The sequence below is a fragment of the Seriola aureovittata genome, chromosome 4, assembly GCF_021018895.1.
Source record: "Seriola aureovittata isolate HTS-2021-v1 ecotype China chromosome 4, ASM2101889v1, whole genome shotgun sequence".
In the NCBI taxonomy this organism is placed as follows: domain Eukaryota; kingdom Metazoa; phylum Chordata; class Actinopteri; order Carangiformes; family Carangidae; genus Seriola; species Seriola aureovittata.
This window is the reverse complement of record NC_079367.1, coordinates 6,657,896-6,682,166: the sequence shown is the minus strand read 5'-3', so window position 1 is coordinate 6,682,166 and position 24,271 is coordinate 6,657,896. Positions and strand designations below refer to the sequence as shown.

The 24,271-nt window shown below is 41.2% G+C and overlaps 1 protein-coding gene and 2 long non-coding RNA genes across 3 annotated transcripts in view; 2 read left to right on the top strand and 1 right to left on the bottom strand.

The window, feature by feature from the left end:
* chrd (chordin) overlaps positions 1-8,284 on the top strand; it is a 19,550-nt gene extending 11,266 nt beyond the window's left edge. The window contains exons 11-21 of the mRNA XM_056373333.1: positions 1,131-1,237; positions 1,956-2,235; positions 2,402-2,643; positions 2,747-2,860; positions 3,939-4,130; positions 4,778-4,871; positions 5,076-5,132; positions 5,472-5,575; positions 5,813-6,076; positions 6,837-6,930; positions 7,183-8,284. Coding sequence (XP_056229308.1) covers positions 1,131-1,237; positions 1,956-2,235; positions 2,402-2,643; positions 2,747-2,860; positions 3,939-4,130; positions 4,778-4,871; positions 5,076-5,132; positions 5,472-5,575; positions 5,813-6,076; positions 6,837-6,930; positions 7,183-7,247 — 1,613 coding nt within the window. The 3' untranslated portion in view covers positions 7,248-8,284. The remainder of the gene's footprint in view (positions 1-1,130; positions 1,238-1,955; positions 2,236-2,401; positions 2,644-2,746; positions 2,861-3,938; positions 4,131-4,777; positions 4,872-5,075; positions 5,133-5,471; positions 5,576-5,812; positions 6,077-6,836; positions 6,931-7,182) is intronic.
* On the bottom strand, positions 6,032-11,948 carry LOC130167321 (uncharacterized). Its single transcript, XR_008827266.1, has 4 exons — positions 11,860-11,948; positions 11,695-11,773; positions 10,656-10,743; positions 6,032-6,113 (listed from the first exon to the last, which is right to left on the bottom strand). It is a non-coding gene; the product is annotated as an uncharacterized LOC130167321 (long non-coding RNA).
* Positions 11,737-24,271, top strand: LOC130167320 (uncharacterized). Its single transcript, XR_008827265.1, has 3 exons — positions 11,737-12,005; positions 14,310-14,455; positions 23,804-24,271. It is a non-coding gene; the product is annotated as an uncharacterized LOC130167320 (long non-coding RNA).

Genomic DNA, 24,271 nt, shown 5'->3' with positions numbered 1-24,271 from the left:
GTGTGTGTGTGTGAGAGAGACACGGAAAGACAAGTAGTTTCAGGAATGTTGTGGACAGCCCAATCGCCTGAAACCGTAAAAAGCACGCACACATGGTCTTTTTTCACGGGATGCATACTTGAAAATGAACATCGAACACCAGCGCCATGAAACACTTTTCATTGCACAACATGAAACAAATATGTGCGTACAAACACACGCAAATATGCATAAAGATGTTTTTTTTTTTGTTTTGTTTTTTTCGAAAAATCTTTCTCACACACACAAACACACACACACACACATGCACGCACACATGCACATGCACGCACACACGCTCTCTCACACACTGGTGCTGCCAAGGTCACAGTCTGCTGGACCTGACTCTCCATGCTGGTGTTCCATTGCTGTGATTAACAGCTTGACGTTATGTGTGAAGAATTCAAACCTAACACACTCCTTTCCTTCCTTTCCTCCCTCTCTTTCGCTCTTTCGGTTCACCTCGTCTTGTGTGTATCGTTGGCGTCCTTCCTCCTCTCTGGCTTTTTTCTGTCTCCGTGTCATTTCAAAAAATTCTTCTCTGCACTTTTTTCTCGTCCGGCTCTGTTACTCATTCCCTCCTGTCCTCTCAGCTCAATCTTTGTAAGCCTACTGCATTCAACAAGGGTTACCTCATTCTAAGGCTTAACCTTGGGTGGGTTTTTAGTGTGTGTGTGTGTGTGTGTGCACCAGTCAGCGTTTCAACATGTATGTTTTTGGCTCAAGGTCTCACACAATTACACAAGCAGAAACGCCTCCTGATTAGTGCTTCAATTGAATCTGTCCCCTCAATGACTCTCTCTTGGTGAAGGGATGACATTATGGGCATGTGGCTTCAGTGTGCGTGTGTGTGTGTGTGTGTGTGTGTGTGTGTGGCTGCAGAACGTGAGGGAATGTAAACGTCCCCTCCGTCAACCAACCAGCAAATTTTTAACATGACATGAAATCGTTGCCTCATCTCGCATGCTGTCAGGCTCCACTACAGTTTAAAGGAGGGAAACTCCGAGGGGAGAAGCGATGGGTTTCAGATAAGTAACGTGAGCGGGAATGAGCCTGTTTTTTTTTTAATTATTTCTATCTTTTTTATAATAATCTGTCTTTGTCTGTTTCAGCTATTCAGAGTGTGATGTCCAGCGGTGATGCACTGACGCCGGGGAAGACGGGAGGCGTGGGATCGGCCATCTTCAACCTCCACGACAACGGCACGCTGGACTACCAGGTGAGGTCATGGTCACTTTTAGGAGCGAGATTGTTGTCTATCAGACTTTCTTTGGGGAATTCAGTAGATTCACAAAAGTCCACTGTAATTATTTATTCTTATGTTCCACCATTAAGGTTAATTGTGGTAAAACTGTCATATTTACTGTGTCGTAGAGGCGTGACATTGTTGGAAACCCAATTTTCCACCAGAAAAACTTACAGTAAAAACTTTGGACTCTAACCCCTAACCCTTAAAAATAATTGGGATTAAACTGAACAAACAGTGATAAAACAAGGCAGAAACATTGAATTAATTTCCCTTTTTACAGATGTCAAATTAAACTAATCAAACTCACCCATACCCATAACTAATCTCTAGTTAAACAACCCCTCCAGGCACGTTTTCAGACCTATAAAACTAAGCTTTGAGTAATAATTTCTGTCTGATTTTCCACAGAAAAGTTTAATTACCTTGTTAAAAATTCTTAAAATGACATCTGCTTCTCCCTCATTGAAAAATGCAGAATTTCTCATCATGCACGTACTTTTTTGTTTTCTGCATCGCACTTGTGTTGAGTGACATTTGGAACCACGACAACTTCCAATCCTGTTGCAGTGTCACAAATCCTCGAATGTGAAATCAGATTTCTGGTTTCACATCACGGTGAATTTCAAACGTCCAAGTGAAAAGAAACGGAGGGGATGTAACCATTTCATGTCTCACCTCCTTCCTCCAGGTTCAGGTTGCAGGTCTCACCAGCGACGTGGTCGGCCTCACCATCGAGCTGAAGCCGAGGCGGCGTAACAAGCGCTCGGTGCTGTACGACCTGACGCCGGAGTACAGCAAGGCCACGGGGCAGGCGGCGGGCAGCTGGAGCCGCATGGAGGCGCGACACATCCACATGCTGCTGCAGAACGAGCTGTTCATCAACGTGGCCACGGCGCACAGCCAGGAGGGGGAGCTGAGGGGGCAGATAAAGGCTCTGCTCTACAGCGGCCTGGAGGCGCCCCGACACGGTGAGGAGTGATGGAAGCGGGGGAAGGAGGGAGGAAGGAGGGGGCTGTGGTGGGAAGGAGTTTTGTGAAATTCAAGAAACACACGAAAACACATGGAACTGCTTTATAAATGTGCAGGATCCGCTCTCACTTTAACTCGCTTTATTTCATTTTCTCCCTCCTCCAGAGCTGCCCACGCCTCTGGCCGGTCACGTCGTGTCTCCGCCTGTGAGAACCGGCGCCTCCGGGCACGCCTGGGTGTCCGTGGACAAGCAGTGTCACCTGCATTACGAGATCGCCGTCGCGGGCCTCAGCAGGGCCGACGACCTCGCCGTGAACGCCCACCTCCACGGGCTGGCTGAGATCGGAGAGATAGACGACAGCACCGCCGCGCACAAGAGGCTGCTCACCGGCTTCTATGGATCACAGGTACTCGGGTGTAAACACAGAGAAACTACATGCACAGATGTACAGAAAATACTTTAAATAAATCACATGGAAACACATCCTCACCTCCTCTCCTCTCCTCCAGGCTCAGGGAGTATTAAAGGACATCAGTGTTGAATTACTGCGACACCTGGACCAGGGAACAGCTTTCATTCAAGTCAGCACCAAGCTCAACCCCCGAGGAGAAATACGAGGACGGGTATGTGAAGAAAAGCCACGAAACCAACACTTTACTTTCATTTTACACATTTGAATAACACGTTTATCCACATGTATTCACCATAAGTGAAGATATTAAGCTGACGCATTTCTTTCTTCACAAAGGTTTAGTTATTTATTTAGATGTTTTCATATATTCGTTTCTTAATTTGAGGCAGTTTCTCCTGTAAAATAGAACAGGCAGCGTCCGACACCTGGGCTCTGAGAGTCCAGAGGTTTTAGAGCCACAGATCCTGATGTGGACAAATACTGAGGGACACAATGTGGATATTTTTTTGGGACAAAAACCATTGGAAAGGAGGCAGAAAAACTTTTACTATCACAAAACAACAATTTAATCAAGAGTAACACAATAAAATTTTGATGACATTTTGATGCTATTAGCTCTGAAGACAATTACACATTTGCAATTTGAGTTTAATGTTAAATTAAAACAAATGTCTTTAGATTTTAAAGTTGTTGCATCATGTAACTGTGAGCGTCTCAGAGCCAAAGAAAAAACAAAAAGAAATTCACTCCCACTCTGCAGATTTTCCAAATCCTAAACATGTTAAATCAGAAGATTAGATTAAAGACAGAAGAAGAGGAGGGGGAGGAGGAGGAGGAGGAGGAGGAGTAGAGTCCTCTGGGCCTCCTTCAACCATCTGAGTGTTTATGTGTCTGTGTGATTGCTCACTTATCGCTCACCGGCCCACACAAACACACACTTTCACTGGCAGGTGCTGTCTGCCTGCGGAGACTTTGTTGAAAAGTAAAAAGTTTTATTGGGGTTCAGAAAACACACAAACGCAGACCACACTCGCCCACAAACCTATTTGCAGCTTCGCAGGTGCACCGGTTTGATGAGCTCTTTGTTCAGCGGGGTCCAGCTGTTCTAATAGCAAACAGGTCCGACACATAAACAGCCATCTGCTGCGGGCGCGCACAAACGCTTCACTTAGGGACAATTAACGAGTCAGCTTGATACCTGCCTGCAGTCAAGGTGTGTCTGACGAATCTCTGATGTCCTAACCGTCTCTTTTCTCTTTCCTCTTCCCCGACACGCTTCCTCTCTCCAGGTCCACGTGCCGAACAACTGTGAGTTCGGGACCAGAGGGGACGTGGATGAGGCCGAGTTTGACGACCTTTTTGTGAAGGACCCGGAGGAGCTGAAGAAAGACCCTCACACCTGCTTCTTCGAGAACCAGCACCACGCTCACGGCTCCCGCTGGACGCCCAGCTACGACAAGTGCTTCTCCTGCAGCTGCCAGGTAAAGACGACAAACAGAGGCAGCGACCGAGTGTTGGTTTAAAACCCTCTGAGCTCGAAGGGTATTTTCTCGATTTCTGGTTCATTTCTTACATTTAAAAGGTTGCATATGACATCATACCCAAGTGTATATATCAGAACAATCTCAGCTCTTTCTATAATGAGGCCCCTTCTTCATCCTCTTCATCCTCTTTGCGCTGTGTGCAAAAAGATAATTTGGCCCCAAATGCTGCAAAACTGAAGCCCCGTTTGTGAAATTCTCCAAACCTTTACTGTGGATGAATTGAAATGGGTTTACCAAAGTCTTAGGTTCTTAATAAATAGTGCAATATATGAGTGAAATAGTAGATAAATGTACAATAAATGCTTCAAATGAGATTTTCTAATATCATGGAGTGGAGGTGTGTCCCTCTGCTTTAATTTTAGAGGCCTGTTTCGAGGCCTTCAAGCTCCGGCGTTGAGTCATGTACAGTCATGAAAGAATATGAAACAGAAAATGGAAAGTCAACAGATTTTAACAAAATTCAAACCATATTTCTCCTCCGTATTATCGCAGATATATTAACAGAAACATCCGTCGACCTTCAGAGGTTTGACCAGCAATGATGCATGTTTTCTCACAAATAAAACTCACATTTTTCCCTGCAGAAGCGAACGGTGATCTGTGATCCAGTCATCTGCCCGGTGTTGACCTGCTCCAGGACCATCCAGCCTGAGGACAAGTGCTGCCCCGTGTGTGACGGTGAGACCCTCAAGAGATTATTTTTTTTAAAGCTGCACATGAGATGTATCAGTGTTTGCCGTATCGTGTTTTATAGTAGATATGCTGATTTGAGTCCTTTGGACGTTTTATCCCTTTTGGGTGAAATCCCAGTTTTCCCCGCAGAAATCATAAAGTTGAAAACTAATTCTGCTTTTATGTCTCCATTTCCTTTTTCCTGCGCAGAGAGGAAAGAGCCCAAGGACATGAAAGCTCCAGAGAGAGTGGAAGAACATCCTGAAGGTATGTACCACCTCCCCCCCCCCGTCTCCGACTTGGCTTCTTCTTCTTCTTCTTCTTCTTCGTTTTTCCTCTGAAGCCCTCTTTTTTTCTCTCTTTTATTGTGCTTTTTCATACTTCTGCTTCTTTCTTTGAATTTCTGCCTACAGTTTAAAGTTAACTCTGAATCATTCAGGCATTTTCTTACCGACTGTCCTCAGTAACCTTTTTTTTCCCCTCTCTCTCTCTCTCTCTCTCTCTCTCTCTCTCTCTCTCTCTCTCTCTCTCTCCTCTCTCTCCTTCTCTCTCTCTCTCTCTCTCTCTCTCTCTCTCTCTCTCTCTCTCTCTCTCTCTCTCTCTCAGGTTGTTACTTTGAAGGAGACCAGAAGATGCATGCCCCAGGAACCACATGGCATCCCTTTGTACCTCCCTTTGGCTACATTAAATGTGCTGTCTGTACTTGCAAGGTAAATATACACCAATAAACCAACTCACATCTGGCTGGATTTACTTTCCAAAAGCCCTTAATGGATCATTTATCTTGTATTAGACTCCAAAGAAACTGGGGCATAAATACATTTCTCATCAGTTCTTTCTTGGGGATTGTTCAGACTTTTCAAACTATTTGTCTGGGGGGGTGAAAAAAAGAATAAGTCAGCTAATCTAAATCTGCTGCTGATGCTACATCATCTTCTTCTTCGCAGGGATCTACAGGGGAGGTGCACTGTGAGAAGGTGACGTGTCCCGTGTTGACCTGCAGTCATCCCGTGAGACGTAACCCCTCCGACTGCTGTAAAGAGTGTCCGGAGGAGGAGAGGACGGCGGCGGGCCTGGAGCACAGCGACATGATGCAGGCCGACGGCCCCCGCCACTGCAAGTTCGGCAAGAACTATTACCAGAACAGTGACAACTGGCATCCCTGGGTCCCGCCGATGGGGGAGATGAAGTGCATCAACTGCTGGTGTGACGTAAGTACCACTCACATTACAATACTGCTGGAATTTCCTGAAATAAAATGTAAATTATTGATTATTGAAATCGCTTGATGTTTTTTAAAAAGATCATTAGAACACAGATCACAAATCACAGTTCAGAGTTCAAACTAAATTCTTGTAACCTAACAAAATAAAAGCGCTCCGATACTGAAGCCACCACTTCAGCAAATATGTTGAACTCGTGGAAGAAGCCTCCTTGATCTAATTGAGTTTTAAAGCTGCTGTAATCAATATATTTTATATGAAAATACAAAGAAATAACTATGTGTAATGTGAAACGTTTTGTCACCACAGAGAATTACCTTTAGTTCATCAATATGAACCACATCAGCTAAGAGCGGATGTTATTAGACTTAAACACACCGTAAACCAACAGTTTTCTAACATGTATAAACTTTATAAGGTGATAATATGTCAGTGTTGCCCCCTCCCCCCCAAAAAAAACAATTAATGCAACTTAAGTATGACAAAAGAGCAAAACTAAATTAATCTTTTCACAATCAATCAGATTGATATCGACCAGTTTCTGGATAAATGAACAGTCTAGCCTGTTCTTCCTCTTATTCTGACACTCCTGTGATGGTGTAAGAAACTCTGTGCTCTCGAGTTTTACATGATTCCTGTCGTACCCTCAGAGTGTCTCTTTTTAACCCCGTGCACCCACATTGTTCATTTTGTCTCTTCTCACCAACCCCCTACTTCCTTCCTTCCTTCCTCTCTCCTCCTTCCACAGCACGGTGTGACCAAGTGTCAGAGGAAGCAATGTCCAGTACTGACCTGCTCCAACATCACCCGTCCAGAGGGCTCATGCTGTCCTGAATGTGTTGGTGAGCAACGCACACGCACACACACACACACACACACACACACACACACACACACACACACACACACACACACACACACACACACACACACACACACACACACACACACGCACGCACACACACACACACACAAAGCGCTGCCTCAGGTAGCTGCTAACGTGGCTAAAACATTTGAAGCTAACCACCGGTATCAACGCGACACAAACATCTTACTGCTCGTGTCTTAATTTGGATTTTTCTGTTTCCCCACAGACTCCAAAGAGGAAGACGACCTGATGATGAAAGTTCCAGACAAAAGACGAACCTGGAGACACTGATCTGTGGGGAGACGCATACACAGAAAAACCCATTTCTACCCATTGAAACCCTCACCCTCCCAGATGGACCCGAACCCAGAGCCGTACTGGGTCTTTCTTCCCTCCCACCCACCCACCCCCGTTATCAGCTTCAGGATTGTAATGAACAGAGAAGAGCGGAGACAGAGGAATATTAAATAATAATAAAATGAACAGACTCATTGAGTGAAGGGATGAAGCTACGAAGAGGACCAACCAGACTTTATAAACCTGCTGCCTTTTTGCTTCCCGCCTTTCATTTCTGCTGGATTCTTTTTTATTTTTTCTCAGTTTTTTCACAGCAGCTCAACAGGACAAAAGGTGTAGATGTAGATATAGATATATATGTAAAAAAACAAACAAACAAACAAACAGAAAACACAGCTGGTGATTGTTGTGAATGGGATTCTTGTGCTGTTGATGTTTGGGAGCTGGATTTTAAAATGGTGAATGTCGGTCAGACTGTGCGAGTTGTTGTTGTATTTCATTGACAGGGCTTCTTCTTGAAGTGCAGCCATAGCTACTGTAGCTCTCATCGCTCTCACTGGACGTAGTCAGGAAAGTGTTGCTTAGACTGTGTGAATGTGTGAGTGTTGATGTGTGTATGTGTTTTATTTTTATTATTTTTTTTAAAAAACAGAAAAGAATATGACTAATCAGCAATACAAGAGAAACACAATAAACTTAAAAAAAAATACTGTTACTCATTAGCTGTAAAAATATAGTTCCACTTGATATCACTCGTGTCGGCGTAAGGATCAGGGGTGTTTCACTGGGGGAGAAGTTTGTCTCGACTTGCTGCCGTCTCAGCGTGACACTAACAAACACGAGCTTCGTCTTCACCTCCTGTTGATCTCATTTGCTTCTCTGCTTCGATTGTTCCTATTTCTGTTTCAAATTAAGTAATATTTTTATGGATTTTCTATCGTTGTCGTTTATGAATATGGAGCTGGTTTGTATTTTGTATTTATTGAATGGTGTGGAGACAAAATAAAAAAAGATGTTTGTCGGTAAGAGAGGGAATGCCTGTGGGTTTGTTTTGGACGCCGCCGCAAACCAGCTTCCACTAATAATCCCTCCCTTGTTTCCCTCTCTGCATTTATATCTTTGTTTTTCATCTGGATTTTAAGTTTTCCACTCTTCCACTCTCTCACTCTCTCGCTCCTTCTCTGTTTCTCTTCCCTCACGGTTTTTCACATATGGAGCCGTGATTACAGAGGGATGACAGGCCAGACTGACCCGACTTAATCCTTTGTTTCTGTTTCTCCATTGTTCTGTCTTTACCTCTTTACGCTCTTTAGCGATTCCCTTCGTCTCCTTCCACACTTTTTTACTCTTATCTGTAATTTTCTCCTGTTTCTTTTCTTTCCTTGTTACATCGTTCCTCCTTTGATTTCCTCACTGTCTTGTCATTTCATTTCCTGTTGTCCTTTTGCCATTTCTTCTCTTTTTACACAATATTTTCCTTTCCTGTCTTTCTGTTCCTGTCCTTTTTTTCCCCTCCTTCTTTCCTTTCCTTTCCTTTCCTCCTCAGACAGTCACCACATGTGTTCTGCAATGTTTTGTCCCTTACATATTTCCCCATGTACACACACACACACACACACGCAGAGTGCAGACAGACTGAAGCATAAACACATATGCGCAGATGTACACATGTACAAACGCCTGAATCAGAAACACACACATTGCCAAAGGGCAAGTAGAATTCTTTCAAATACACACACACACACACACACACACACACACACACACACACACACACACACACACACACACACCCGTCTTACTATATTCGTGGGGGCCTGTCATTGACACAATATATTACCTACCCCTTTACCTTAACCTGAACCTGAATCTAATCCTAGCCCTAGAACCAAATCCTAACCCTCAAACAGCCATTTAAACTTGTGGGGTCCAGCTTTTTGGTCCCCACAAAGCTGTGAGACACCAAAAGTATAGTCCGCTCCAGGTCTTTGGACCCCAGGAATACAATAAAACAAGCACACAAACACAAATATATATAATGTATATATATGTAGATCTACTACTGCGCTCTGCTGGCCAAAACACAGTACTACGCCAAAGGTGCTGACCAGCTGGTTGACGCTGCTTCTACCGGCACCTTTTGACCTCTCCCAGGCACAGAGCAGAGTCTTTGTGTGTAAATGTGTATGCATTCACACTAAAGACATGTTGGAAAGTCATCATCAGTGCAGCAGGGAGCGGTGTAGGAGGGTGGGGGTTGTCAGAGCCGGAAGGTGGAGGTTAAAGGTTAAGCATCCTGAGCTACAGTCTGTGGAAGACTATGAAGAAGCATGAGACATGTACCAGCCTGAGCCCTGCACCTGCACATCTGTTTGACTTCTTGTGTGTAGGTGTGTGTGATTCTTGCTAATGCAACATTCCAGAGCAGTCTCACAACTACTACTCTGAACATTTGAACATTTTTGTTATGGTATTCTCTTCATTCTAGCGTGAATGCTAAATTGTGAAATGTTTTTTTTTTAGCATGACAGAGGTTTATTGAAAAGAAAAGGCAGCTCACTGACACCTCCTCAGATGTTTGTTTAGTTTGCTGCTGATATAAAACATTTGACCACCACTGTGGTGACTTATTCTGCTTATTTATTACTGTATTTAAATTTAAATCAGTCGCATGTGATGAACTGGACTCTGGTCCCTCTTCTTCTTTGTGGTTGAAGAAAAACAGGACGCAAAGCAGTTCACAAACACTGAAAGTCACTCACGAACATCATGAAACTTATTCATTCCCTCACGCACTCATGATGCTGTCTACAGATGATTAACACTTTAATAGTCCCACTGAGAAAATAAAGCAGTGGGAACTTCTGGGACTCATGTGTCCTCTTCTGCTTTACAAACCATCACCAACACCCTGTGGGGGTGTCAACAGATGTTCTTGTGCTTGAATTAGGCTTTGTTGAATAATTAGTACCAGTATCACCCTGTTTTACACAATTATCACTTCATCTTTATTGCCTACATCTAAAAATGTAACATCGAATTTATCACAGACTGTTTATGATCAGAAAACTATTCTTACCCCAAATGAAAATTAAAAAAATGTATATATTACAAAGTTTACATTTTCTTTTTCTGTGTTTCTCTTACAACAAATAGTGTCCAACTGTCAAATTTACACTACAAACAACTAGTGGGGAAGCATAATTACCAGAAAGTTTGGGCGCTTTGTGTGCTTGTCATTTGGGGTGCGCATGAGAGAGTGCTACATGCATGTTCCAGGACTGGACTTACAACAAAGTTTTAAGCCTAACCGTCACATTGAGCTAACCTCAGCTAACAGGTCTACCTTGCAATCTGATCATGTAACTGGCAGGTTTTTTCTTCAGTTATTGTTAGACTGACCATGATGATGATTTCACACCCAGTCAGCCTGGTCAGGGAGACGGGGACGATGTAGTGGCAGCAGGAGTAGAGGACGAGCCACAAGAGCCTGAGGAACACAAGGGAGAACAGCTGCATCAGTAACTGTGCTTGAGGTTTTCAGGTTTATAGCCTATAACAAGTACAGTTACTACTTCATCATCAGGACAGACTGGACAGTACAGTGACTCACCGTCATCTCTTGAGATACAGAATGGTATTACGAGATGGAACGGGCTGGAGCTAGCTAGTTAGCATGCTAACTTCAGTAGATATCTCAGTGAACACTACATATATGTCTTTGATATAACGTTGAGACTGTAATTTCTTCATATTCATTCTTTTGATAATCTTAGTTGATGTTTGAAAGTTTTTACAAAATATCTACATATTGTTTCTTTAACTGACTTATTTCTCCCAAATTATAAAACAAGACGAGACCCATACCCGAGTCCCAACAACTGCTAACACACACACACACACACTTGTCTCTCTATAACTGTGAGGACCTCTCATTGACATAATGTATTCTCAAGACCCTAACCCAAACCTTAACATAAAAACTGTAAAAAGTCTAACCTTAACTTTAAAATAAAGAATTAACCTTCATGTAGCTGTTTAAAGTACAACACCTTTCAGGATTTCAGGAATGTAACTTCCTGCCCTCTGATTGGACTCTGCTTATCAATTGGATTGTCACTGTCCAATCAGATTCAGAAAAAAAAAAAAAAAGTCAAAATTTGTACTTGAAACTTCCGTGTCACATACTGCGTGGGAACTTTAAGCGCTGAGTTTTACACACAGTTTTGTGCTATCATTCAATAAAAATATCACTTTTCAATTTATTCATTTATTCAGCGTCTCAAATGTATGCTTATGCAAACAAATCACTATGGATCAATGTTTCTGTTCTATTCAACTAATTTATTTTACATCATTTTACCATGGAAGTGAGCCATCTTACCAATCAAATAGGATCTTTGACAGAGTAACTCAAAACCTCCGACACTGTCAGACTTACCTCCAGTACCAGGTGGGTCAGGGTTTGTTTTGTTTGGGGAGCTGCGTGATGAAGAGGAGATGATACTTTGCTCGCGCATCTGTAAAAAGAACCAGCGGTTTGTTATGGTTGGTTCACTGCTGCCATTTTTCTTCTTCATTTTTAAGGAAAATTGCAACCACTTACTGTTTAATTGAATTTTTATATACCACCGCCATCTTGCTAAAACTGGCGCCAACGCTGCCCAATCAACGCATGAGGACGGTGAACGTAGCTAGCTCTCGTTAGCTCTGTGTCATCCCCGCCCCTTCCGGTTCAACCGACGTCTAAAGGTATGAAAACGTTTTTGCGTGTTTGTTTGCTCCCAGTGTGCTTTTTTCTTGCTGCTGTTATACATGTGACTCTGGTCAAGACTCGACCCAGTCTGGGCCACGATATCCGGTGGTCTGACGAGTTTTGCCGCTTTGTCGAAAAATGCTAACGTAACTCGAATCGATAGCAGATGCTAATGATCCTAAACCGCATGCGCACAACCGCCGAGTAACAAATCTCGACAGGTAGCACAACTTGCCAGAACACATGACTGAGATAAGGTGTGACTGGTGGCATGAGTACAACAACCAACAATTAGGCCTGGAGCCTGTAAAAATAACTGTTCTTTAGTCGATTACACATCATTTACACAACAGGAGTAATAACATCGTCATTGACACACAGGAGTAAACCAGCTAACATAAACTCTAGAAAAAACATCAGCTGGAAGTGACACAAAATCAATAAACTTAATCCATAAACTGCAGCAGTGTGTGAAGTTCAAGTTACTAATAGATCACAATAATCACACAACATACAGTTCATGAAATTGAAAGCAATTTTGACAAAAATAAAAGGCTTAAATGTCAGATATGTTATTCCTGTGCCCTAGGACAGTTAAGTCTATATTATCTGTCGTAATTTGTGAAGTATCAGCAGTTGTGTATTTTAATAGAATTTATGCAAATGTCAAAAGTGACAAATGAAAATGTGGCACGTAGGAATTGCATTACTCTTTTTGTTGAAACCCCCCCCACCCCTGATAAAGAGCTGTTGGGTGCAAATGATGAACTAATGCAGCAGAAAAACATTTATTCTCTGGAAATGTAGAATTGCTTGCAAATGTCATTTTTCTAAAAAAAAAAAAAAAAAAGTCAAAGGCTTGCGTTCATAAGTCAGGCTACTGAAGTTATAAAGGCTGAAATTACTTTGAGCCACTGGGTGAAATATGTTACCTCACTAACCCCATGATCTACTATCAGTGTTCATATTACGATAAGTGATAAGATGCTAAGAGACAGGGCTGTGGTAGTTATTCTGATCCCAGTTCACAGCAGAGATGCAGCCAGCTGTGGGAGTCGGTGCAGACCAGTGGGTTTAGGACTGACAGGGAATAAATGACACAAAAATCCACTGCGACATGCAGTATTTAGTGTTATTGGAAATTTTGTGATCTCCTGCTGTTGTATGTCTGACAATTTTTAATCACACAACAGGGATTTCTTGTGAAGTAATATGTTACTGTATATGACTACATTTTGATATATGTGTAACTGTGGGAAACAACAGGGAAATTGCATTTTGTTTAGCCCCTTCATGTTGCATGTTTACAATACTTAGCGTGCTTTATGATTTATGATGCACTGATAAATTTAGATTTGCATGTTTGTAATAACTGAACCACTGGCAGGATGATGGGATTGAAGTAGTCACCGTTTTTTCTTTATTAGGAATTTAAAAGTAGAAAAATCTTTTATACAATATATATTCAAGGTGTTGAATTCATCAGAAGGAGTTGGTCGGGAAACCCTCAGACATTCTCCTCAAATACACTGTAGAGGGAGAGTTGGGGAAAATATTAATGAGCCATCAATATTTTATCACTGCTGCCCTCTGCTGTGAGAAGCTGAACCCACATTTTAAATCACAGTATTAAACTGAAGATTTACAGTGTTTAACCGACCATATATACACACGAGCCCTATATAGCATCATAAAATGGTTCTTTAGGCTCGTACCATTGCAACAGCCACAGCAGCCTTTATGGCTCCATAAATAACAGTTCTGAGATGGTTTGAACTGTATTTATGCTGCTGAAATACTGGTTACATGCTCCACTGCTGCAGTTGCAGGGTAAATGCCTTGCTGAAGGGCAGTATGGCAGCAATTTGCTTAAGCCAGTTGTCTAATCTTCAGGCTCCTCAGGCAAACACAAACAGGTGCAGGTGCATCTGGGAGCGGATCAAGGAAAAGTTGCACAAAATCATCCAAAGGATTTTTGACAGTAATTTTCTTGGAAATTCAACTTTTCATGCCTGGAGCAAAGAAAAACCCTCTGGGGTTAAGGACGAAAGTAAAGCACTCGATGCTTTGTAGACGGCCAAATATATAAAAATATATATTATAAAAAACGTAGGTGTGAAATGCTTTGTATTACAGAGGGGAAAGTTTGCTTTTGACATTCTCCCTTCTTCCCCCTCAGTATGACTTTACCTGAAGAGGTCACTTCCACACTTCTGTTACCTTCTGTACTCAGTGTCTGCACATCTTCTATGACATCTGGGATTTTACAGTATTTTCTCTCTCTGCTGTGTTCGTTACAGGTTTAAGGATGTCAGGACCCAAAACACACCATCTGAGGCTCTTCAGAGATTCATTCAACAAAGAAAAAAACACAGAGGTCTCACTTCGATGGAGAAACAAAATCCAATCTGGAGCGGCAAGGAATGAAAGTCCATCAACAAAGCAGGTAAAGAGACACAACTGCAATTAATTGGGTGGGTCACACTGTTCACAAAAAGTGGGAAACACAATGAGGCAGGAAGTAGAATAAACAATGAACACAACAGGTGAGATATTTCAAATTGAAACAGGAAGTATGGAGTCCAGGAAGTCAAACAATATTAATGTCACAGTGACATAAAGTTTCTTATGATTGACTTTTGAAAATCAGGATTAATGACGCCCATAAACTAAAAGCAATTTGAGTAGCACCTTTCAACATGGTAATAATTTAAATATGACATAAATAAACACAGCGATATATGAACTGTAAAAAAGTCACAATAAGATTTAAAAATGATTAAATAAAATCTAAGATACATTGAATAATACAGATTAAAAAGGAGATTACATATTAAAGTGCTTGTTCCTTTTATATTAAGTGGTGCAAGAAACTGGAACAAGTTACCATTGTATGTTAAAAACACACTATACATAACCACCACAGTTTTAGAAAGACTCTGCCCTGTGTGCACATCTGTAAACACATCTGTCCCAGATGATGTGAGATCAGAAATATTTTTTGGCCAAACCATAAACCTAAACCTTTTTAGAGCTTTACAAACCAACACAGGAAGCCACTGTAAAGATCTGAGAGCTGGATATCTGACAACTGGACCACAATTACAGTGGTCGGATCTACTAATCACAAAAGCATGGACAAGTTTGTCAAATCCTGCAGAGACATGGGTGTTTTCATGTCTGAATATTTTTATATCTTGGGGAATACTCTTGTTTGCTTTCTTGACCAGAGTTAGATGAAAAGATAGGACTCATGTCTGTACAGTGCATATGAAAACACAAAGACTAAAAGCAGGGGAAAAGGCTAACCTTCCTCTGTTCAAAGGTAACAAAATCCACCTCCCAGCACCTCTAAAGCTCATTAATTAACATGGTATATCTCATTTGTTTGTGTGTGCAAACATCTGAAGTGTATAAAAGACGAGTTTTGATTTACAGAAGGATACAACCCACATAATTTCTTGGTGCAGCAAATTCTTGGAGTCAGCGTTATGAACTGCTTGCACTGACAAACTATGGGTTTATTTTATTTTTGCAGGATGACAAGCTCATAAAGCCACAGGTTCTATTTGTTTCTGTACAGATTAAACATTTTAATAGCTTTTTATTTTAATTACTAACCTCTGGTAAGTAGATTTTTACACCTTTGGACACCTGCCTGTCCTGCTTCCAGACTTAGAGCTAAGCAACGCTAACTAGGTGCTGGCTGTAGGTTAACTTCTTGTATTTCAGAGATTTGAGATTGGTATTAATCCTCTCATCTTCCCATTCTTATGGAAAGGTAATAGTATGGGGATTGTGTGGATGTGGATGCTGTCTTGGTTCTGTGGTCATTAGCAGTTAAAGCTTAGCACTGACTTGTAATTGTTCGTCTTTGGCTCCAGATTCCAGTTGTTTGATTAAGCGGAGGAAAATTTAGCAGATCCAACCCCTGATTTGTTCAAAGCTTACTCAGTGGGACCATAGTCACCTCTTGACATAAGTAGATAGATAAAGTAATATACTTTGTTGTTTTTGCATCTATTGGAACATATTTGGAGGCCCGAGAGTGGAGCCTTGGGGAATGCCAAAGGTCACCAGTTCAGTCTTGTGGCAGAAAGTTCCCCCCAGTTTTCCAGTCTGTCTGATAATAGGTCAACCATGTCAAAAACCATATCAGAGATCCAGTGACTGGAATTTTGCAAGGGCAGTCTCAGTGTCAAAATCCTGACAGAAAAACTTCAAAGTTGTTGTCTTGGGCCAAGGATGTGTCCAGCTGTAGATTTTAGGACAGAGGACAATAAGTGTTTTCTCATCACTCTCATTGACCGAACAGGTTCGCAGTTTTAAATGCCACTGAAAGGTTTTCCACGCAGCTCCCTTACTCCCAAGTTTTATACCAATGGGCCCTGGTCTGGCTGTTATTTGTAATGCAGTCTTGAACCCAAGGGAGAAGCTGAAGGTTCAGTATTCAAGGACACTTAAGCCAGGCAGCACACATTTGGAGTGCCGGGGGTATCAAACCTCAGACTTTCAACTCGCAGGTAATTGGCTGCTTGATTCTCCTCTCAGGTGGCCACCGGGTGAGATGTATGCAGTCCACATCCTCAGTTGTTTCTGTGGTTACATCAGCCAGCCTGTCAGAGGTGCACACATTCAGGTTTTTCTTCATCTCGACCATCAGAGATGAAAGTGCTTCACATGATGCACGTTTCAGGAATCTTTTGTTCATCCTTTAGTTGTTTTCAACTGACTTTAAAGGTCATCTCTTGTGATGCTGCGTCTCTTGACAAAAGGAATTCGAATGTGGAAACTGTGCAGTTGCTGAGCTCTGTTCTCACAGCGATACCACCAAAAACTTCAGGTGTATTTAATTTTCATTGCTAGAAATAAATGACAAATTTACTCCATTAGCTTAATTCATTCAAACACCTGCCTTTACATATGTATTTACATGCAAATGTGATCGATTTCAGTTGTGTGAACCCCACCTCGCTAACCTTCTCTGCATCATTTCCCTCCTTCTGTGCTCATAAACCCCAGAAGAATCCACCTCCTAAATCTTTTATGCAAAAGAGCGAAAATAATTACCTGAAGTTTCACAGCGAGCATCTCTGAACAATAGATGAAGCTTTTCATTTATTAATCTGTGCACCCATTGAGATAATTAAATCTGAGGCACTGGAACACTGAAAGGTTTAATGTTATCCAGCATCTATTACTCCTGTCCTGAGAGTGTCATGTTTATATGTTGTGTTGTGTTATGGGATGACACACTGACATATTATTTGCGCAGTGCTGTGTCCTTGTGTGCACTTGATGGAGTAGTCTTTTCCTGGAAGAAACAGCCTCCAGAGTTTTATTTCCACACATTAAACTCAGTTCTGTTCCATTCTCACATAGATCAGCGGCACAGGGACTGAAAAGACCTCTCTGTCGGTTGCTCAATCTCCACCTCTCCAAGTAGGCTTCAGCTAGTAACAGTGCTTTTTGACAAGTGCGGAGAAATATATGCAGCCAGAGGACTGGATTTACAGATCGGTAGATCAACTCTCTCCATTTACTGTGTGCAGGGCGGCGAACTGCTCACATAAGTGCAACAGACTTGAGGCTTAAATGGTGTTCACTTCCCACAGATCCATGTGTTAATCTGCCGGTGGCCCCGAGCCAAGGCTGCAGTGGAAGGTAAACACATCTGAGCACACTTATAATAATTAGCCCCCAATTGATGTGAAAATTAAACATTTCCTTTTCTAAATTTTCTGTCTAATCCGAACCTGAACTACTGGAATTGGAGCTGCCCAGCATTAGTCAATGCGAAGAGGTCCCTGTTCAGACCCGGTATTAACGTCTGTCTCAGGTGATCAGATCACAAATGGCAAACTCTGCATCCTGGGTGCATTCACACCTGAACTCATTGAGGACATATTTGGGATCCAATCACTCAGACCACAATCGGAGCTGGTCTGGATCCCATGTAGCCACATTCTTTTAGCAGTGTGAACACTGGGCCACATTGAATGAATGAATGAGCCGAAAATAGTGTTACACTTCTCACAGCATTGAATTATTTGCAATGTCCAACAGAATATAAAGTCTGACAACCATAAATATATATATATATATATATATTTTTTTTTTTTTACTATTTCAAAAGGCTAAAACATGATTTCATTGTAGAGCTGTGCACAGCATATTGATTTGCCTCCTAGCTCTGCTTTCTCTGCCTCTCTCTCTCTCTCTCTCTCTCTCTCTCACACACAAACACATTGACAACGGACTCGTCTGTCAAACTGGGACTGGCTAAAAACAACAACACTGCATATAAAGTGGAGAAGTGAGATCTGATCACAAGTGGTCGCTGGAGACGCATGTGGAGATGCATTTTAAAGCCAGGTGTGAACTGACATGTAGCGCTGTCTCCTTGTGATCGGATCACCTGAGACGCATGTTAATGTCAGGTCTGAACAGGGACTTGATTGACAACGTTCTGATTGGTTGGTAGGTAGCAGGGAAATAAAAAACAAACTCAGAAATCACATATGTCAGGCAGGAAATTATATAAAATCATATATATCATATAAAAAACATAAAAAAGATATTTAAAATTATAATTTAAAACATGTAAATAGCCTAACGTTAGCCACTTAGCATAGCTACTCACTCTAATGTTAGATTGCCTGAATAAATTTGCACTATTAGGCTCGTGGGGACTGGGGAAGCTAAATTACCTCGCTTACTTTATGTTTGTCCATTTTTCTCGATACTGTGTTGATGTTGCAAGTTCATAAGTTTTGTGATGTTTTGAAATACATCAACAGAATTTTCATTCTCCTTTTAATTTAGATAATTAAATTAATATCAAACGTGCGTCTCGAATAGGAAGGCATTTGGTCGTGTTCAACTCTAATTGTAATAATACTGTAAAGCAGAAAGTTTCACTCCTGCCATCACCGCAAATCACTTGGAGAATCACTTTTCCCTTCACTGATGGAAGAAGGATGTTTGCGAGTAACAAGAGCTGTTATTGAACGTGACGGTGCTCCCTCCCAGCACGTTTCTTCTGCCAGCTGGATATGGCATCATTCATCATTTCCTGCGGGGTTTATTGTAGCTTGTAACTCTGCTGTGCCCTCATCAGTGACAGCGGGGCCAGATATGGTAATGTCAGACTATCATTACTCCTACCACCTCTATTACTGGCATGGTCATTATCTGCAGCCTGTGCACAGAGGTGGAGAAGGGCCAGAGGCTGGACAGCTATTGGGCCGTCTTTTCCCCATCATCCCGCCAACACACTGCTGACATTGGCTGAGACAGAAGGAGGGAAAATCCATGGCAGGGGTGGTGAACATAATGAGATTAGAGAGGCGTTTGCTTTTACATGTTTCCTTATCAGTCACTTGTGTCTGCCTAATGTTTTCTGATAAAATGAAGCTGTTTCTATTCTAAGAAAGGCAAAGATTTGATGCTGCGTCTGATGTATTTAGTTATGGTTTCCAAACTTAAGAGAGCTCTGCTCACAAAATTGAAAAAGATTAATACTGACCTGTCGCATCAGAATACTGGAAAATCCTCCTGAGACCCATTGTCCCAGAGACCGAATATGATTCTTGATTATTGTATGCTAAAGTTAAAAGGCCTTTTAGCTCTAACTAGCATGATACACCCAAATCTGTAAATGAACTGTTGGCTGTCAAGTTGCATTATGGGTAATGTAGGCGCGGGTTTGACAAGATAGAAAAATGCATGGAATAGAAAAGATGATATCTCTGTTCCTGCTGCATCAGTTTTGGTCCAACAATGTTAAATAAGTGTAATTAAAAAGAAATCAGCTGAGTTTTTAAAATATTAGATTAATACATGGCTAGCTGAAGTAGCTAAATAGTTTAGAGATTGACTTTTGGCTTTGAATGATAAATGCTGTTAGCCAATACACTACACTGCAGCAGATATGGGTCTGTTTGTTTTGCCTCTCAATTTTCATTGCGGCTAATTAACTTGACTACTAATCAAGGACAGCGGAAGTAACCTGTAGGGAAAATGCTGTGATCCTACATATTAATGTAATTATGAAAGTAGATGTAGATGGTAATGTAAAATGTTTTTCTTTTAGAGCTTTTTTTTATTAATATATATATGATTTACATCATGTGTATTGTAAAGAATCTCTGTGGTGATTAATGTGGATAATAAGCATTTCACAATATTATATTTCTCATTTCAAATATTTGAAAACCGCAAGAGCCTTTATGTGAAATTACCACATCTTAAATCTTCTTCTCGTAAGTTTGATGGATCTGAATCTTTTGCTGTAAATAATTGATAATAATTTCAATATTAACCTTTAAGATTTAACGATATGACTTGCTATTGTGGACTGTAAAATAGTGACAGATTGTAATTTTTATTTTATTAGACATTTATTTTTTCAGTACAAATTCAGCTTAAATTTCTGGTAGTTCCTGAACTTTATATAATTATATAATTGATTAAACTGTTTGTGGAGATGATAAAATAAATACATAAAAGCAATTTTACTAAAGAGGGAGGAATTATTAACTCTGAGCAATTAAGCAAATGACATCTCTGGTAGTTACTAACTATAATTTTGACACTGTGGCCACTTTGTTTTTAGCATTATATCAAGGCATTTTTCTGTATATTCACTGCTGTAAACATCTTTGAGTTCTGATGTCTGTTTTAATGCTTCTTTCTTTGATTAATGTAGATTTTTCGACCGATTTACATGGTTAAATAAAGGTTCAAATAATAAAAACCACAGATTCTCTATAAGCAAAGTTCCAGTGCATTACAGAGTCCGTTCAGACCTCATTAAACCACATCAGGCTCCTCACAAACACATAAACAGACCTCCTATAGCCTAATGAGAGCAATAACATGTTCACAGCTGAACACACTGAGCTTCATTAAATGAAACCGCTGCATTATTCTGACTGTGGTGCTGCGTAACCCTGAGCCGTGTGTATAATGTATGAAAGGTAGTGCAGCATTAGCGAGAGAGTGAGAGCCATACAGCGACCTTTCCCAAAACACATACTCATTTTCTAGCAACTGTAATACACTATAGCGGACCACTTACAATTCAAGCTGTTCAATTCCAAATGTCCCAAAAGTGTTGTACTCTATTATTGTGGTGGTGGTGGTGGGGCTGTGTCACTTCCACTGAGCTTATCGAACCGTGCAGACAGAAAATTATGCCATATCTCCCTCTGGCAGGGGAGAAAAGAAGCAAAGAGCTTAAATATATTTCAACTTTTCTAAACTTGTTATCAATGCGGAGCTGTATGGATACAGTTAACGGTTTAAACGTAGGAGGTAGAGGGTTGATTTCGGTGTCAAACTTAGTTATTTTTGCTGCTAAAATTAGCCTGTAGAGTAAATCATAAACACTGGAAGCATGTGGATTGTTTTTAGTTGGATATGGATTGCTTATTTTCCTTCGAGTCTGCGAGACCCAGTGCTGCCGTTTCTTTTCGCTTTAGCAATTGCATCAAAGCTCCAAGTTAAATGCAAATGAGCGTGGAAACTATAACGCACACACAGTTAGCCTGAATATAGCCAGGTGAGCCAACAACAAAGAGACTCTCAAGCAGACTCAGGTGCTGCACATGTGACACGAGAGAAGCACGGCAACGAAGCTTCCTGTTCATTTTTCTAACCTCCACACCCCGAATCTGGGATATTCAGGCTCTAATTAGTGTTTATAGATTCCTGATTCCCACGTACCCCTGAGTCCTGATAAATTCTGCAACACGGCGTTTCGTACAGATGAAATATGCTTTGAGGCTGCGGCAGCTGGCTCGCCCATCCGTGTGCTAATTGAGTGAGACCACAGAGGGGCAATACAGGGGTGACGCAAATTACTTTATTGACTTCTGTACGCTCTCGGCTTTACGTCGTAAGAGCGATTGCAGAAGAATAGTCTTGTGTCCTAACGGGAAAGGCCCAGAAACAATCAGGGACTCAGCTTCACACGATTATTGGTTGAAAATTTCAGCAGCCTGGTTAATGAAACACAGCACGAGATTGACAAGCTGACTGACGCATTATTTGTCAGATGTTCACACTACAGGTGTCCATACTGCTCAATACATCAACCATCAGCCCCCCGTAGTTACTCTGATTGCTCTTGTACTACTAACCTAGTACTTCTACACTTCCATTCAGATATGCAGTTTACTATGACAACAAATTCTTTGATTTTTTTTTTTTTTTTAACAAAGGGGTCTTGATTTGAGAAACTTTTAGACAAAAGCTGATTTCTGCAGCTGCAATGAACCGTCACTGGAAGATTTTATGAGCTGTAACTAGCTAGCTAATTACGCTGAAGCTAGTTCCATGAGTCGGTTGAAAATATCATCTCTGGCTGACTTTTTAATGTTTTCCACCAACTATTTTAAAACGGGAAAGGGTCTAAAAGGTAGCTACATGATATAATGCCAAAAGACTGAGGCTAGTATTGAGTAGTAGTATTAAAGTATTGAGCATATGTTGTTAATTTATGTGTCTGGGAAGTTGCAAAATATATTGATACTGAACATATCAGTAAAATGTTCAGCGACAACCTGTTTGTTTTCCACCAAAATATCCAGTCTTGCAGTATATCCACCTGTAGTGATTACACAATCATTATTAAACTTTTTTATGGTTGTGTTTAGATGCTCAGAGCTTAAGGTTAAGGTTAAATCTAACCAGAGACAGCTTTGTACAGTCAACCACCCCAAACACTTCCTGGTGACTCTGCTGCTGTTCATGAATGTAGCGCTTCATTCATTCAAAACAAAACAAAACAAAAAACATTTCCTGTGAACTCTGTGATTCCTCAACCAGCTCAGACACGCCGAGGTTTTTCTACTGGAACAAACGCTCATTTCACCCTGTCTAATTGTAGTGTAACAAAAAAAAGAAAATTGTGAATGCCATGAAATTACAAAAAATAAAATGTCAGTCTGCTTCATCTTCAGCTTTTTCTCCCTCCGTGGGAAAAGAAGAAGCAGCGGCGGTCTGCAGCGGCATATAGTCATTTAGATATTACATCCCCTTTAGGCCACCGTCCCATTCATCTTTTCTTTCCTTTTTTCAGTTCCAAAAACGCTTCGCTGAGGTGTTACTTTTGACCATATTGCCTGTAGCAGTGTCACTTTTAGAAATATAAAACCACTGTAGCATGCTGATTTTAAAATAAGCACTCATCAGCTTTTTGATGTCCCCATATGCTGTAGATAATGTCTCAAACCAAGAAAACCCATTAAATAAGGGCTTTGAGTAAAAGCTGACTTTATTCTGCAGGAGAGCAGAGGAAAAAACCTCCCAGAAAGGTTTATTGATCCAGAATCGGGTTCTTTGGGGACTCTAATGTGACACTGTCCCTTTGATATGCCCCAAGGCGCTCTGTAACACCACCAACTATATTTATACCTCTGTAGTAAGCCATAGTAAGACTAACGTTTGGGTTGCCAGGTTGTGAAAAATCAATCTGACTGTTTATCCTTTCTATTTGGTAATTATGCAGTTATACGTTTTTGTAATTGAGGGTCCTGGTATCTGAGGGTTAAGGCTCATAACATCTTTCATTTCCTGTCTATTTCTTAAGTGTCAACCATCAATTAAAGGCAAAGCAGTATTTAACATGAAGTCAGTAAACATCAGTAGGTTCTTGTAAGTGGTAAAAAACAGTATAAAACAACCTGGTCTCAGTGGGAAAAATGTTTTATAGTCTGAGTGTGAAGTCAAGCTTTTTGGCCACCAGACTGGTGGTCGCATCATGCTGTGTGTGGCTGCTTTTCTGCAGGGCTTGACAGACTCATGAGGGTCGTCAATAAAATAAATGCAGCAAACTACAGGGAAACCCTGGAGGAAAAATACCTGGAAGAAACCAATGACCCACCCACCCACCCCCAACTTCAAAATCAGAGCTACACGGAAGTACTTCCACACAGTGAGTGACCAAGTCAGAGTCCAGATCTGGGAAAAGGATGATCACTCATGGTCTCTATGCAACCAGACAGCTGGAGCTGTTTGGCAAAGAAGAATGGGGAAGAAGTGCAAAGCTGATAGAGACCCCACCACATGTTCATCCCTGATACACACAGACTGGAGACTCTGAAGGGGTTAATCAGCTTTTAATCTGTTAATTGGACTAAAAAAAGCCACAGTAAATCTACTTAAATTCAATCTTGTAAGACAACAGACTTCAAGGGGATGAACACTTTTCATCATAACTGAAATATAATGCATCATTAAATTAATGAAGACTAAA